General features: G+C 37.3%; 1 protein-coding gene across 5 annotated transcripts in view; it reads right to left on the bottom strand.

Annotated features, from left to right (window-relative positions):
- Positions 1 to 16,033, bottom strand: part of LOC120087231 (protein GRAVITROPIC IN THE LIGHT 1-like) — a 25,606-nt gene extending 9,573 nt beyond the window's left edge. Inside the window, exons 1-4 of one of the 5 annotated variants that reach the window (XR_005484463.1) lie at positions 15,751 to 16,033; positions 15,314 to 15,449; positions 12,307 to 13,934; positions 11,636 to 11,722 (exon numbers count right to left, since the gene is read on the bottom strand). Coding sequence is in view for 3 of the 5 variants with exons in the window: in XM_039044145.1 (XP_038900073.1) it covers positions 12,529 to 13,884 (1,356 nt within the window). In the remaining 2 variants the exon portion in view is untranslated. The other 4 variants (XR_005484462.1, XM_039044145.1, XM_039044147.1 and 1 more) reach the window with 4 other exon arrangements.
- Between the last annotated feature and the right edge of the window lie 468 nt (positions 16,034 to 16,501).

The following is a 16,501-nucleotide window of genomic DNA, read 5'->3' as shown; positions in this document are numbered from 1 at the left end:
ACCTGTTTATCAACACTACTACTTTCTCCCACATCAGTAGACGTCACAAAAGGCTTTACAGTTGAGTTAAGCATGGAATTTTCATCAAATATCACAGTCCTACTAAGTATGACTCTATTCTCAGAAGGTGACTAGACTCTATATCCCTTAACTCCATTCCCAAAACCCATAAATATACCCTTTTTAGCTCTTGGTTCTAATTTACCCTCATTAACATGATAGTAGACAGTACAACCAAAAAATTTTAATAAAGAAAAATCTGCAGGCTTACCAGACCACACCTCGTAAGGTGTTTTACAATCAATAGCTGTGTGAGGTCCACGATTGATCAGATAACATGATGTATTCACTGCTTCTGCCCCTGCATTAGAGAGCATACATCTTGCTCTCTCCAACAACGTCTGATTCATACGTTCTGTAACCCCATTTTGTTGTGGAGTATTCCTAACAGTATGATGGCGAACAATCCCTCAGCTTTACAGAACTCATTAAATTCAGATCCACAGAATTCCAGACCATTATCAGTTTGCAGCCTTTTGATCTTCTTCCCGGTTTGATTTTCAATCAATATCTTCCATTGCTTGAAATTCTTGAAGGCTTCACTTTTATGTTTCATCATAAAAACCCAGTCATTCTTGAGTAATCATCAATTATAGACACACAAAAAAAATACCTACTGCCTCTAATAGATTCAACTTTGCAAGGTCCCCAACAGTCTGAATGAATATAATCAAGTGTTCCTTTTGTACGATGAACACCTCTTGGGAACTTGCTGCGATGAAGCTTCCCAAATACACAATGTTCACAAAATTCAAAATTCTGCACCTTATGCCCACAAAGAAGATCTCTTTTTGACATAATTTGCATCATTTTTTCGCTCATATGACCAAGTCTCATATGCCATAACTTAGTCATATCATCCTTATGAATGACTGACGATGCAACAACAGCATAACCTGTTATCATGGAACCTAATAGAAAGTACAGTGTTCCACGCTTTATGCCTTTCAAAACTACCTCAGAACCCTTATAGACATACATTGCTCTACATTTACCTTCAAAACTGTAACCCTTGCTATCGAGTACACTAAAGGATATCAAACTCTTCTTCATTAGTGGAACATGTCTAACCTCTTTTAAAGTGTAGAAGGCATCATTATGTGTTCGTATCTTGACTAAGCCGATTCCAACTATCTTGCACACAGCACCATTAGCCGTGCTAACATTCCCTCCATCTATTTGTTGATAGGTTAAGAACCACTCTTTATTTGGGCACATATGATAAGATGCCCCAGAATTAAGAACCTATACATCATCAGAATGTGACTGTTCATTCACAACTAAAGCTAGATCTCCTTCAGAATCGATCTCGACTTCTTCAGAATCAATCTCAACTTATGCAACAGAGGCGGATGCTTCCCTTTTGTCACTCTTTTCCTTCTTTTCCTGATTCCTTTTTATCTTAAGACATTTGGTTTTCCAATGCCCTTTTTCTTTACAGTAGTTACAAATATCATCTGATCTAGAACCATTTGACTTCAAAGACCTTTTATTCTGGTTCGACTTCTGCTTACCAGAATTCCTATGTCCCTTGCTTCCTGTAGCAGCTAACACAGATGTCTAACTTTCTGTAACTGAACTTCCTGCATTCTGACGGTCCTCTCTCATAAGCAACATGGACTTTGTATCTTCTAAGGTCAGATTTTCTTTCCCTCCAATATACGAGTCAACGAAAATCTCATAAGATGGCGGCAAAGATGTCAACAGAATTAGGGCAGCATCCTCATCTTTAACCTTAACTTCTACATTACGCAGATCTAATAAAATTTTATTTAATTGATCAAGATGGTCTCGTAGAAACGTACCTTCCTGCATACGTAGATGATACAAACGTTTCTTCAGAAACAACTTCTTGGTTAAAGATTTCATCATGTAAAGACTCTCCAACTTCAACCAAAGACCAGCGGCAGTTTCTTCATCTGCGACCTCGATGATGACGTCATCAGCCAAACATAGCATGATCGTCGAATGAGCCTTCTCCTCAAGAGTCTACCACTCTTCGTCATCCCCGACAGCCTTCTTTGACTTACCCGTCAGCGGCGCCCACAGCCCCTGCTGCTTTAGCAGGGATCGCATCTTGATTTACCATAAGCCAAAACTGTTCCTCCCGGTAAATTTTTCGATCTTTACGTTCATGCCAGACATCTTCAATTATCGAACAAATGTGGAATTTTGAAAAAAAACCCTAACAAGTCTCTGATACCAGTTTGTTGCGAAATCGACAATTAAAAAACACAAAAAAAGGAACATAGAGTAGGGAAGATCGACACACAGATATACGTGGTTCACTAACAGTGTGTTAGCTACGTCCACGGGTAGAGGGAGAACAATATTATTTGAGAGAATGTTTTCAAAATTACATCAAAAAACGACGCTTCTAGGTTAGAGAGTTTATATATCGCACTACTCTAAACCCTAGGGTCAAAATCGTAAATAACTGCAAATAAATAAATATGCTAAATACAAAATCTGAATAGGTTGTTCGAAGGCATTTCAACAACAGCGAGACCCCCGTACTAGGTAAATTCGAAGCGCCAGCAAACAGATTCAAGGCATTTCAACAACTTCTTAGAGGACCAAAAGACTAGATTGTTGCCGACATACACATAATATTCTGCAATAGATTTTCTGTCATCAATGTTGGAAGCCCAATCAGCATCCGAGTATGTTGTAAGTTGTAAATTAGTGCTAGGTTGAAAAAGGAGACCATGATGTCTGGTGGCATTGATGTATCGGAGTACCCACTTAGTTGCTTGCCAATGAATATTCGTAGGAGCCTTCAAGAATTGACTCAAATGATTAACTATGTATGTTATATCCAGTCTCGTATGTGTTAGGTATTGAAGGGCTCCGATGGTGCTTCTAAACAAGTAAGGATCAAATAGTGGTTGTCCATCAGTTATTGAAAGGAGTTTACCTACTGTGCAGGGGGAGGCTACCAGTTTAAGATCAGTGAGACCAAGTTTGTGGAGTAAGTCTTCCACATACTTTGATTGATTTAAGATGAAGCCTGACTTGAGATAGTGGACTTGGATACCTAAGAAATAGGTGAGGTGGCCTAGGTCCTTTAATGCAAACCTGCTGTCAAATAGGTTGATGAGTTGGGATATTAGTTGAGGATTGCTACCTGTTATTATCAGATCATCTACATAAACCAGCAGAAATATAACAGCCTCCCGAGTGTGAAATATAAACAATGAATTGTCAGCCTTTGATGCTTTGAATCCCCAACTGACTAAGGCACTGCCTAGTGTGTTGCTCCAGGCCCGAGGGGCTTGTTTTAAGCCATAGATTGCTTTGTTTAACTTGCACACATACTCAGGATGTTCAGTGCTAACATACCCAGTAGGCTGCTTCATATATGCTTCTTCTTGTAGGTTTCCATTTAGGAAGGCATTATTGAAATCAAGCTGACGGATCTCCCATCCTTTCGAAACAGCAATGCTAAGCACAACTTTGATAGTGGAAGCCTTAACTACAAGACTAAACATCTCAAAGAAATCTATCCCTTGATGTTGATGAAACCCCTTTGCTACCAAATGCGCTTTGTATCTGTCAATTGAGCCATCAGGGTGTTTCTTTAACCGGAAGATCCACTTGTTACCTAGAACATTGTATGAGTCAGAGGGTGGTACGAGATGCCATGTGTTTCTTTGAACTAACGCTTGATACTCATTGTCCATAGTTGCTTTCCATTGAGATGTACTAAGCGCCTCTTTGACTCTGGTTGGTTCAGTGACAGTCTAATCAATTTTAGCAGTTGTGAGCAGGATTTTGGGCATGAAAATTCCAGCCTTTGCTCTGGTGATCATCGGATGTGTCGGTTAGAGTGAGACTGTGTTCTGCTGTTGCTCGGTGGGAATGGTGGGCTGCTGAATGGATGCAGGTAAGGGTGAATGGTCTGTTTGTGGAGAGCCAATAATGTCCTGAGATGGTGAGATGGTCATGTGAGAGAGAACATTGATAGGAGAAGGAGTTGGGGAGCTATAAGGTTATTGTACAGGAGATATGGTTTGTGGTGCATTAGTTGAGGGGTTGAGTGATGGCTCTATCATAGTAGGATGATTAGCAGAGCTTGGTGAAGGAATTTGAGGAGGATTGATATTAGATATAATAGAATTTGTTTGTAATGGCTCAGGGAGGGCTTGGACAAGTGGGGTAGACATTTGGATAGACAGTGATGGAAGGAGAGCTTGGGAACAGTCACTAATCACCTGAAAACCGCAGAAAATGGAAATTCAGTTTCATTAAAGACAACATTTCTAGATATGTATACTTTACATTGCGTCCGTTATGTATACTTTACATTGCGTCCGCAGAAAATGAACAACGCATCTCCGTTGCATTGCGTCCGTCAATCAATAATGAAAAAATGATCAATGCAATGACGGCGCATGTGATATTCGATTCAGAGCTTAACTTCAACCGTATGCGATAATAAAAAACAACACCGCATGCGGGCACACGATCGAAGATGCAAAAGAGCAACGTAATGGCGGAGGATTCAAATGCGTGTACAGCTAACCGTTGTGTATTTCTGATGGGATTGATTGCGTAACAGAAGGAATATTCATTTCACCATTTTAGGAACTGCCTTAACAATAAAGTGGGGTCCACACTTCAAAGAGTCAAAGCTGAGCCTATAAATAGCCTATGCAATTCCATTGCAAAATATACTTGAGACAGGAATATTTTGATATTTGTATATTGAGAGAAAGGCTAGTCTGAGTGCTAATCTGAGTAGATCCGGGAAGAATTAAGAGACAAGGCCGAGAGGTGAGTCTCAGGGCAAATCCTTTCAATCCCCGCCATTGAATCTCTATACAAAGGTCACTTCTACCGGACGAGCAAGCCTGAGAGGGAAGCTCTTCTCTTCATTCACTCCACAAGATGGCAAGAAAATCCACCGTCCAGATCTGTGTCAAGACGTTGACACTCTTCTGTATTTGTTTCTCTCTCTTTTCATCACTTGTACTCATCTTCTTAATCTTTATCATTCACACCATGTATCAGACGCTTAATCTTAGTATTAATTATATTGATCATTTCCATTATCCTCTCTCTATCTATTTCCGTTCATCCATGAATTGTTTTCTCCACGATATTTTCTTAATCCCCTGGTGATTAGTAAGAATTAAACAAGTAAATTAATTTGTGCTAAGGAAATAAATATGTTTAGCTAAAGCATGCTACACGGCATCTTCACCTGTGAGAGCAGAAGTGAAGATGTCATTCCTCCTGTCAAGAGAAGGTTGGAAGAATGCATTAACTAAAGCGAGAAGTACTTCCAGAGATGGAAGCAACCTTGCGTTCATTATGTTCATCCTTGTTCCACCACAAAGATGTGGGAACGCGGCCGATCACCGAGAGGTGTACGCCAAGGGAAAGCGGAACCTTAATTATATCTTTAATGCAATTAATAAACTTGCGATGTTTATATTAATTACCCTTTCTATTTCTGATTCATACATAAAGACTTGCCACCGCATAACACGATCCTTTGTATAAACTTCACAACCAGTCTCAAACTCAGTATCATGTATCGTGGATCTTGTATCTTGTATCATAATAGCTTAGGTTTACTTTTATCGCACTTTTACTTTATTATCGCAACTTTATTTTACCGCACGATTTTACTTTACCGCACTTTAATTTCATGTACAAGTCACACTCTTTTATTAATTGCAAAATCGGTCACATATATCACGAACGTAACACATTAACGACAACAATCCCTGTGTTCGACCTCAGATTACTCCGAGAAACTTGCGTTGGAATTATACTTGGTTTCAACGCAAGGAAACTTGTGACAACGCATAGCATACTATAAGCATTTCATTAATAACGCATACATCAAGAAGTAGTATCGCATAAAGTGTAAATATGCATAACATAGCATCTACATTCCATCTCCAACTTCATTCATCATGGTCCTCATCCACTTATGCTTATTTAGAACCTTCAATTCAGCAGTGTACACCCATACATCAAAATGAATTAAGTCAAAATTAGCCTTGGCTCTTGATTCAGATTGTGAAAAAGGGAGAGTGTGATTTGCCCAACTGATATGAGTCACAGAATAGGGGTTTTTCATTAACTTTGATGGATTGTTTACACTGATCTAATATTGACTTCAAAACTTTGGGGGAGGGATGACTTAATCTTCTATGCCACAGATATGTTGACTCAATAACATTTACACTGACATTGGATAGTAAAAGTGCTTTTGAGCCATTATTTTTGTCCAAAGGTCTGAGGGTTTCTGATCTTCTATGCTTTGAGACATCATATGGTCGTACGATTGTTTCTCCAAGCTGATAGAGGCCATCCTTAAGTGTGCCTTTCACCAGAGTGTTGCCCAAATGCTTATCCTTTATCAAACAGCAAGTTCCATGAAATTCCACAAAGATATCATTATCTTGAGTTAGTTTAGAGATGCTTACTAGGTTCTTTGCAATAGATGAAACATAAAAAAACTTCTTCCAAACTAAGTACACACTGTCCAGATTTTAAACTTGAGTTACCTACAGCAGAAATATATAGCTTATCACCATTACTAACTGTTACAAGATTAGTATCTGAATACTCGGTTGGATTGGCAATGTGAGTTGGATCTACTGTGACATGATTAGTAGCACCACTATCAGCATACCAGTTGACATCAACTGAACTCTTAGGTGTAGCAGTGAACAGATTGTTGGAGTAGAATGTCATGAAGGCTGATAGAGTGTTGTTGGGTGGTTGTTGATGGCAAGACCCTCTGCCTTGACTTACATTGGGTACATATTCCCTATTGTATCGTTGATAACATACATCAGTTGCATAACCATATTTGGAGCAGACTTGACACATAGGGCGATTGCCCCTACCTCGATTGCCTCCTCCTCCATTGTTGGAGTAATTAGGTTTTGTGTTGTTGTGCTGGAACTTCACATTACCTTGATTAATGTTGGTGGTCGTAGGTTTGACATTGCCATTACCTTTGTTAAAAGCTACATTCACTGATGGATTCCTTGCAGAAGCAACAAAGGACTTGGCCGAGTTTTGAGGCTCTAATCATTTCTCAAAAAAGAGGAGCTCGGATTGCATATCCAATCAGGATATGTCAGGTTTGCTTTGAATCACAACTACAACTAGATTATATTCTTCATCTAAACCAAGTAAAACTTGAGAGATTAAGTTACGAGGTGATAATGAACTTCCTGCTTAAGCCAAGTTGTCTGAGTGTAATTTCATAAGCTTCAGATATTTGGACATGGTTGAGTTCCCTTTGCGTGTTTGTTGAAAACCTGACGAAGGTAATCCTCCTCAACTCGTGATTGAACACCAAAGAGGGCATGGATAGCATCCCATAGAGCTTTGGAATTTTCAAACCCCATGAGTTGCACGGCAACTTCTGGTGCCATTGAGTTATATAGTCATCCTAATAGTAGCTGATCAGCTGTGATCCAGGCCTCATAGAGAGGATTCAACATTTGCTCACCTATGGAGCTTGATGCACCTCCGGAAAGATCAGAAACAGTCGTTCCTACCTCATGTACATACAGACCTTCAATGGGGAGGTATGAACATGGGAGGGCAGACTTTTGTACCTGAGAGGTATCCTTCTAGCCGATACCTTCGGAAAATCAGTAACGCTAGAGTTTTCCACAACATAGAATTCTCTCGTTCGAGCTTTGTGCTTGTGATTTGATTGAGAAGTTCGTTTAACAGTGGCGTGCTGAACTTCGTGGTTTCAGACATTGTTGTCGTCATTCCGGCATGTGAGGTGTTGGCCATTAAAAGCTCTGATACCAAGTTGGAATTAAGAGAAAACAGGGGAGGTTGCAGCTTCAATGGTTTTCTTCTATTTCTGTGTAATTTCACACTAATACAGAGGGCCTCTTTATGGCATACTTATACAGCTTTACCCTTAGGGTTTTAGGCAATGAAAGAGGAAAAAATTGGGAATAATTTTTTTAACTAATAATGGGCAGGTGTCCATATAATACAGGTTGGTATAATTCTTTTAAAAACAGAATTGATTGGTTGTTTCCTTTTTCTTCCTTTTATATATCCAATCCAAATGGATTTTCTGACTTTGCACCATTGCTTAGGTGGTTGGCTTCTTTTTTCTGATTGGTCCTTGTTGGTTTCTTTTATTCTAATAGGAATATTTGGGTTTCAACGCATAGTATTGAAATTTTTTACGTTCTTCCTCGTGTTATTCTATCGACTCTTAAATTTTATCGACAGTGTTAGGATTTATGTCCTAATCTTATAGTTTTAAATTTTCTAAACAAATTTTATATAAATAAAAATCTTATTTGTTCTTTCATAAATAAGTGTTATTTATTTCTGGGCATAACTCAAATTCGTTATTTTATGTAACTTAAACAGTATGTGATTGACATACAAGTGGATCGTGTTCAAGTAATAACTTAAAAATGTCTATAGTATATGGATAAGATTGAATGTCTTATCTTGGTAGCACTATAGATAAAACATACAAGAGTTGTAACTATTACAAACAATTTGATCCAAATGTTTATGTGCAGACATACAAGTGAGGGCATCCTATATAATGAGATTGTATAAGACTGGATCATGAAATATATAATCTCTCTTTGTAACACCGTTAACTTGAGAGATTAATATTTCAAACGATGACCATGTAACTCAATCTCAATCCTAAATAAGTTATGAACTCCTACTCATGAGTGTCGTCCTTTGATTTGTATGGGTGAGAGTAACCCTAGTCGCTAACTTAAAATGCCTACCATTCTGAGGATGATACTAAGTGTGGAGCTGAGAACATAACTACACAAGATGGAATTGACTCATTCCGCCTTTAAGATAAGTAGATAGGTTATTCCCTTAAGTGCTGACTCCAGAACTTGAACAATGAGGTCTCACCCTCTCATTGGCCCAAGAGGAACTTTGTTTACGGTTGAACCATAAACAGATTGTTCATTAGAGGATCAGTGGTACTTAAGGAGCACTAGGTAATTACAAACAGTTTGTAAATGATTGACTTACATATATTGGTTCAATCAATTGACACATAAATATTCTACAATTCATAAGAGTGCAGTTATGGGTCTTTAGTGGTATGCCCCATAATTAATGAAAGTTGATTAATTTAATTAAAGAGTTTAATTAATTAATCTCGAATTGATTTTGCTTATAAAGGTTCATTAGGTCCCTCTGCTAGCTCACAATGAGTTAAACAAAGATATTTAATGTTGAAAGAATTTGAAATGTTCAAAATAATTAAGGAAATTAGTATAATGTATAAGATACATTATAATATAAAGTTAATTTTTCCTTGAATTAGGTTCAAAAATTAAACTTTATAATATGAGAGTATTAATACTTGAATATTATTCAAATATTAAATTAATATGCATTGGATTCATATTAAACTATAGGTTAAAATTATTGTAAATTGGATTCATGTTAAACCTATAGGTTATGAGAGAATATATATATTAAAATATGATTCATATATACATTAAATTAAATATATGATATTTAATAAATTGATCAATTAAATTAGATTTAATTAATTAATTAAATTAGATGTATTTAACTAATATTTAATAGATAGATAAATAAATAATTTTGATTTAATTAATATATATATTTAATTCCCCTACAATGCAGAGGAGTGGTGAATAGGATCCCAAATGTTTAGGTTCTCATTTTGTTTTTACACAAAGAAAGAAACCTCTTACCAATTTCTTTCAAAACACTCTCCATGTTTACAGAATAGGTCTCTCTTACTCTCATGAAAAAAAGAAAAAAAAAAAGTAGAGTTCTCTAGTTTTGCCTTCCCCTACTCCAAGAACACTAAAGCTCCCATAAGCTTCCTTGTTCCAAAGAAAATAGCAAAAAAGATCGGCAGTCATGTCTTGCTCGTGATTTGATTATACAGTGGATCTAGAAGATTGGAAAAAGGTCTTTGAGAATTGGTTCTACAAAAGTTTAATTCATTTTCCCTAATTAATTACTGTATAAAGCATGTTTAGCCTAATTCTTTATGTTTTTATTATGTAATTATTTTGTAACAAAATTGGGACAAAACGATAAATCATTTCTATGGTATTGGGATTCAATCCCTTTAGAGAGTACCCAAATTCGCTCGGATACTTCAAGTGGCTAGAAATTCAGCATTGAAGCACACTGAAGAATTTTTATTTACCTTAGACTCTACAATAGCTCAACCATCTAAAAGCTTCTATCGTAATTGAGATAATCGGGTTCACGTCCTGCTCTATTCCAATGAAACTTAGCAACTTCTTCTACATACTCGTAGATCCATAGAAAAATAACCATGCTATAAATACACATTTCCAAAAGAGACATCTTCCCTCCCTAGCAAACATGCACGCCTTAGGTCGATTAAATACTAAATTGGAACACAATTTCTTCCCTCTTTCATCTTCATTTGCTTCCCTATATCAGATGCATGAACATCGACCAGAAACCTGGATAACCATCTTTGTAGAATCAATTTTCGGTTATATACGTAGACCTTATTTCCTATACATGATAGTATGCTAATGAGATCCTAATATCTTCACTTGTGAGAGTTAAGTCAAACTTGTTGAATATGAAACATCTAAACATGGTAAGTGTGAAGGCTTTTGCATTTTCTTCTCTCGCTCTTTGTACAAATTTGGGACACCAGAAAACCGTGGTTTCGATCCTTCAAGTGATGCCAGAAGTCTGGGATCCCAAAAAATGGACCACGACCTGTAATACACGTGTATTATTGCTTGCATGCACAAGATCTGTTATGTTCTTGTATGCTCTTGCAAAGTCAACTATGTGCTACCAATTGACTCATCAGTAAAAATGGATTTTGTAACATTTTGAGCCAAACAATTTTTAGCTCTTGTTGAAACTACTCCGACCATCGGGATATGTCGTCCCATGAGTCCTTGTCAGGAATTTGTTGGGAAGATACGTCAAGCGCGTGAGTGTCGAATTTTATTTGGAATTTTATACAAAAACGACGAGGAACTCTCTGAGTTCAGCATTCTTGGTTGGAACCCCAATCTTTGTTTTTGGATCAAATATCTATTTGGGTTCTATGAGCTTTAATACCCCTATAGATTTTCATCTCAAAATCGATTGACGAGAAGTAATCCATTTACTAATAAATATTTTGAAGTCTCTTAATTATTCTAACTTGTGATTCTCAACGATAAATATCATTTTTTTTCCTTCTAGATCTATTTATTTAATTAGTCTCATGGTTTCGATCGACATCAAGACCTTCATCGACATTTTATCAAACATGATCTTATAACATGTAGTGTTACATTCATGTTAGTTCAACCAGAAAAATGCAACTCATTTGTATCAAATTAATTTAATATATACATATCAACAACCTTGAACATGCATTGGTCTCGTATTGATTTTTATGATCTAGGCTAGTACATATATGATCAAAAGTTTAAACAGTGAAAGCAAGTGACCCTATATAAGATATTTCTTCTTTTTTTCAAGAATCGAGAAGCTACACTAAATCAACAAACATTTGAGCATTTAATATAAGGAGAAGAAAGAGCCAAACGGTGCGTACCCATCACAAACAATGCCTTCTTCCTTTTGTATAGAAAACAAAGAATGTGCAAAGGCTTTGCAGTCACATGGCCCAACATCACCGACCCTATTAAAAATGGCAGAGCAATAGTATCATATGTGGGGCCATAGGAAAGGAATCTTATAATGCTAAAAAAGATTTTTGCAGTCCAATAAAGCTACACAGCCACAAACACAGTTTCCTACATACACTGAAGAAAATATTTGAAAACAAACAGCTACTGAAGATTCTTGGAACTAGGAAAGCATCCTACTTGTGATATCAAAACAAGGAGAACCATACATAGAATTTTGGCAATATGTTGCAGAGTTTTGCAGAGAATCCAAGGATTCAAATGAGAGATTAAATGGGATTTATGGTAAGATAAGAGATGTAAAAAAAAATGAGAAACTGTCTAATATTACCCCATCTAACTTTATATATAATCTTATAATAATTATTGCTATTTACATGTACATGCATTGTCTGGTTCTGTTGCACAACAGCTAGACCATCCCTCTGTCACTGACCTATATAATAATATTAACAAAATTTGATGGGATGGTTTTCAGTCAAGATAAATATGACAATTAAAAATAAACTAAAATTTGTTCCTTTCACTTCAGTCCACGCGGTTTCTCTTCCAAAATCGCCAGAAAAATAGCACTTACTCGTTTGATTGCCTGCCTATGTAGAGGAGGATGTTTGCCACTCCGCCACAATATGTGTAGCGACTTGTCCACCATGATCTTTGTTCAATCGAGACATATAATAAATTGTTTAACAGCTTGATCTTTTGGGTTGGTGAAGGGGCCATTACCATTAATTATTGGTTGGTGCCTGTGGTCTTGGTAAAAAGATGGTATACTATTGTTCCCATAATAAAGAAGTGATCATTGTGAGAGATAGACCCGGCACTGGATTGCAGTTTTACCAATCATGAAGCCAGGAATGACAGTAAACGCCACAACTGGGTCAAAATCTGGTGAAAGGTACATTTCATCAATGATGCTTTCCATGTAGACCTCTGAGAATCGGCTTCCTTTTCGTACTTGAAAGATGGAAGCCTCTGGTTCAATGGAGTAAGCTAATGAATGTAGTAGCCACACCCACCTTGCCATCTCTGCAAACGTGCCAAAGAACGTTGTATCTGGGAATTGACCGGAGCTGATTAAGCTTCTCTGGTCCAAATTACCAAATAACGATGATTCCATCTTGGGGTGAATGAGCCGCAAATACTTAACCCGACAAAACTTAGCAAAGGTTGATCTTGGATTTTGAGAAAGAAAATCTTTTGTTTTCCTAAGCTTCAGCTCCATAAATCTTGCAAAGAAAAACTGTTTCTGTTTCCATTTTTCGGGCAAGGATTCATTTGGGAGAGAAAAATTGAGTTGATGGAAGGAATCAAACATTTCCCTGAAAACAAATGACTCGAATGCAAAGAATCTATGATCATTATGCCAATAAAAAGTATCAGGTTCAATTTCTGTCGCAGCTGCATCAACATCCCAACCAGCAGATTTCATTTCATCCACCATCATCCGGACAAAACTTCGTACAGACTTGATTGTATGCCCAAGAACTTTAATAAAATGGCTAGCATTTACTCCCGATAAGTGAAGATCACCAGTGACAGGAATAGGCCCACTTTGATCTAAACTTTTCTCCAGCAACCTATTCTGTTTTTTAATTTCCTCGATCTTTTCTCTCAGAAACGTAATTTCAGAGCCCTTCAGTCTTGCTTGCGATTCCAATCTTTTCCCCATTATGTCATATGTTCCCACAAGACTCTTTTGCTCCTGAATTTCAGCCAAGAGCATTGTGGTTTCTGGTGAAGGATCAAACTGTTTTTTGAGGTAGCACTGCTTCAATTCAGACAAAACTTTCAATTCTGAGACAACATAGTGATCGGCATCTTGAATACCTTCGGCATCATAAGGGGATTGAGCAAACTGTAACTGGGCATATGCAGCTTTGACTGATGAGATGCTGGCAAACAATTTTGCTAGCAGTGCATGCAATTGGACTCTATTCTGGAACTCCTCTTCCATACTATCAAAAGACTCAGATAGACTACCTGTACTCTTACTTGCTGTGCAATCATCACTGATCTTTTCTTGTGGCTTAACTTTCCGAGTTTCATGGACAGGTGCTACCCCAGTTAGAGCTCGTATATGAAGAACTTTGGTAATTGTGCGTGCCAATTTGCTCTTACTTGGAGTGAGAGCCGAGGATTTCACAGAGTCCATCTCGGGGCAGGAAAATGGCAAGGATGATTGAAGATTGTCCAGATCACCGTCTGAAATATAAGAATGAGAAAAACATTAGCACAGAAATTCATGAGTTTTCCTTGCCATTACATGTACATTTGGATTGCAGGTTTTCCATAACATACCACCATTAAGACCTTCAATCCTCTGATTCTAAAATTCCAAGATAGTGAATATAATTCTGAGATGCATGCTCGAAAAATGTGCTTAAAGGATTTTCTTTAAAGTTTTAACTCTTGATGCACAACTTTGCAGATGAAGCACGTCTCTTGAATGATATCATGGCATGTGATACTCAATGCCATCGACATATTAGATCAACAAAAAGAAAAGCCGGCAGCCAAAATAGTACAAAAATGTACTTTTATATTCTCCCACCCACCAAACCAAGCAACATTTATGTTAACAACAATCAGGTTAAGTCATAAATTTAATAAAATACCTATAAATACATGTGCAGAAAGCTGTATGGAGACATTAATTTAGTATATACAAATTCCCAACGCGATCATTAAGATTCTGCTTCTGCTACATCAGGCAGTCCATAGTTAGAGATCTAAGAACTTGAGGGAAAACGTAACCATATACAGGAGTACAGAACAGTGAAACACTTCCAAGTATCTTCCAATGAACTGATCCAAACACTGACTAATGAAACCAAGCACTAGCTGGTTATATGGGAAAGAAGAAAATGCCAGGAAGGTTTCGAAATATCCCCCACCGAATCAAACAATAAGAGCCCAAAAGGGTCGGAAGATCTAACAAAAAGCCAGCCTACAACAGCTATGACGATCAAAAGCAAGCTCTTTTTCATTATTATTCTACTGCACATTAGAATATTTATTGAGATATTTAACAAATATCCAATTAAATATCGAGTCACCACTAGGCACGTATATGAACCTCAATAGAAGAAACCACAGAAGACAGAATACCTCACAATTGCAGGTGACTGACATAGTCGCTATCTAATCATGAACATTAAAAAAAGTGTGACACAAAGCACTTCAAACCCTCCATTATTCAGCGTTCTATTAATAGAAGAGCCTTTAGTCAATAACTCATACTTTTATAACTTAAAAACCTACTCAAAAGAATCTCCAGGTTCCTTTTAGAAAGCCTACATTAAGATGCACGTATATAGCTACCCCACAAAAAATTATTAAACGGGAAAACTGAAAAGGAGTTCCATATTAAAGATAAGGGCAAGATCAAAGAAGGAAATATACAGTGAGGCGAAATCAATGGTATCTTCTCTTAAATCGCATTTCCTAAAAAGGACATTGCCTCAAATGCAAATCACCCCGTGAAGTCCTTTCGGTGTTACCATGCTTGTGCAAAAATCGGGAACCCCAGAACAACATAAGGTAATAATAAAAACAATTAATAATAGTTTTGATTAACGTACCTCAATGAATCGCCTAAGAAAACGCGGAGAGTCCAATCAGTCAACCAGTCATCGCAGCGTAAATCTCAAGGAAACGGAACTAGAAGACGCCGTGAGAAAAACCCCTAAGGAGCCCGACCTCGGCGACCCGCTAACTCTGAAGTAAGAAAGACGAGAGAAAATTTTCAAAACAGAACCAAAAAACACAGAGACTGATTCTTCTATACAAACAGTAACTGGGATCGTCAAAACAGAGAAGAACCGAGCAGGAAAAGGTTAGGGATATGCCGTAGGGCCGGTGTTCACATTATCAAAAAGGATTTAGACATTACAATGATTAACGCCATATCTGCTTTTTCTATAAGATAATGTAATGAATGGAAAGCTAGAGTACATCCGAGAACAGCGTTTCCTCCATTCAAATGAGCAAGTTAGGGATCGAAGGGAAGAAAACACACCATTGACCTCATGAAGGAAACAAAAGACGCGAGCAAACGACAATGCGGCTGAATCCAATGGAGGAGACGATTCTTCACTGTGTTCAAGAGTGCTTCTGGTTTTATGCTCTGTTCGGAGCTCAAAAACACGCTTCCTGAAAACTCGAGATCGTTGAATGGCGGTCTTCGCTCTGTCCTGCCGCTTCGAAGAACCAAAAATCTAGAGAGAGAGAGAAGGAAATGGAGGAGAGAGAAAGAGAGGGAAGAAAGAAATTCAGAGTTCGAGGAGAGGGGAAAGGGAGGGAAGGGACAGAGAAATACAGAGATGGGAAGAGGGTGAAATAGAGGAAAAGACGAAAAAGGGCATGGGTTTTAAGGTGAAAAGACGGGAAAGGACAGTGTTGGGACGAGTCCGACATAGGGCATTAGGGGAATTTAAAAGCGGTAAGAAGAGCCAACTTTCGGGATTTTTCTTGGACGAAAATGCCCCCCTGCACTTATTTTATATTGGGGTAAAATTGTGCTTCGGTCTCTATAATCATATAAGATGCCTATTCGATACCGAATCTGAAAGAATTTTTAAAAAACATGAGATTTAACCCAAAAAAAAAAAAAAACCAGAGAAAATTATATTTCATGTATTTGGTAGTATATTTATAAATTAAATTTTAATTTAAATAATTTTTAAAATGTATTTGAAAATATATTTACAGAGAAATCTAGAAAAAATCTTATAAATAAAAAAATCTCAAAAATATTTACACTTTATATA

This window comes from Benincasa hispida, chromosome 9 (genome assembly GCF_009727055.1).
Source record: "Benincasa hispida cultivar B227 chromosome 9, ASM972705v1, whole genome shotgun sequence".
In the NCBI taxonomy this organism is placed as follows: domain Eukaryota; kingdom Viridiplantae; phylum Streptophyta; class Magnoliopsida; order Cucurbitales; family Cucurbitaceae; genus Benincasa; species Benincasa hispida.
The sequence above is the reverse complement of the archived record's forward strand: the minus strand, read 5'-3'. Positions and strand labels throughout refer to the sequence as shown.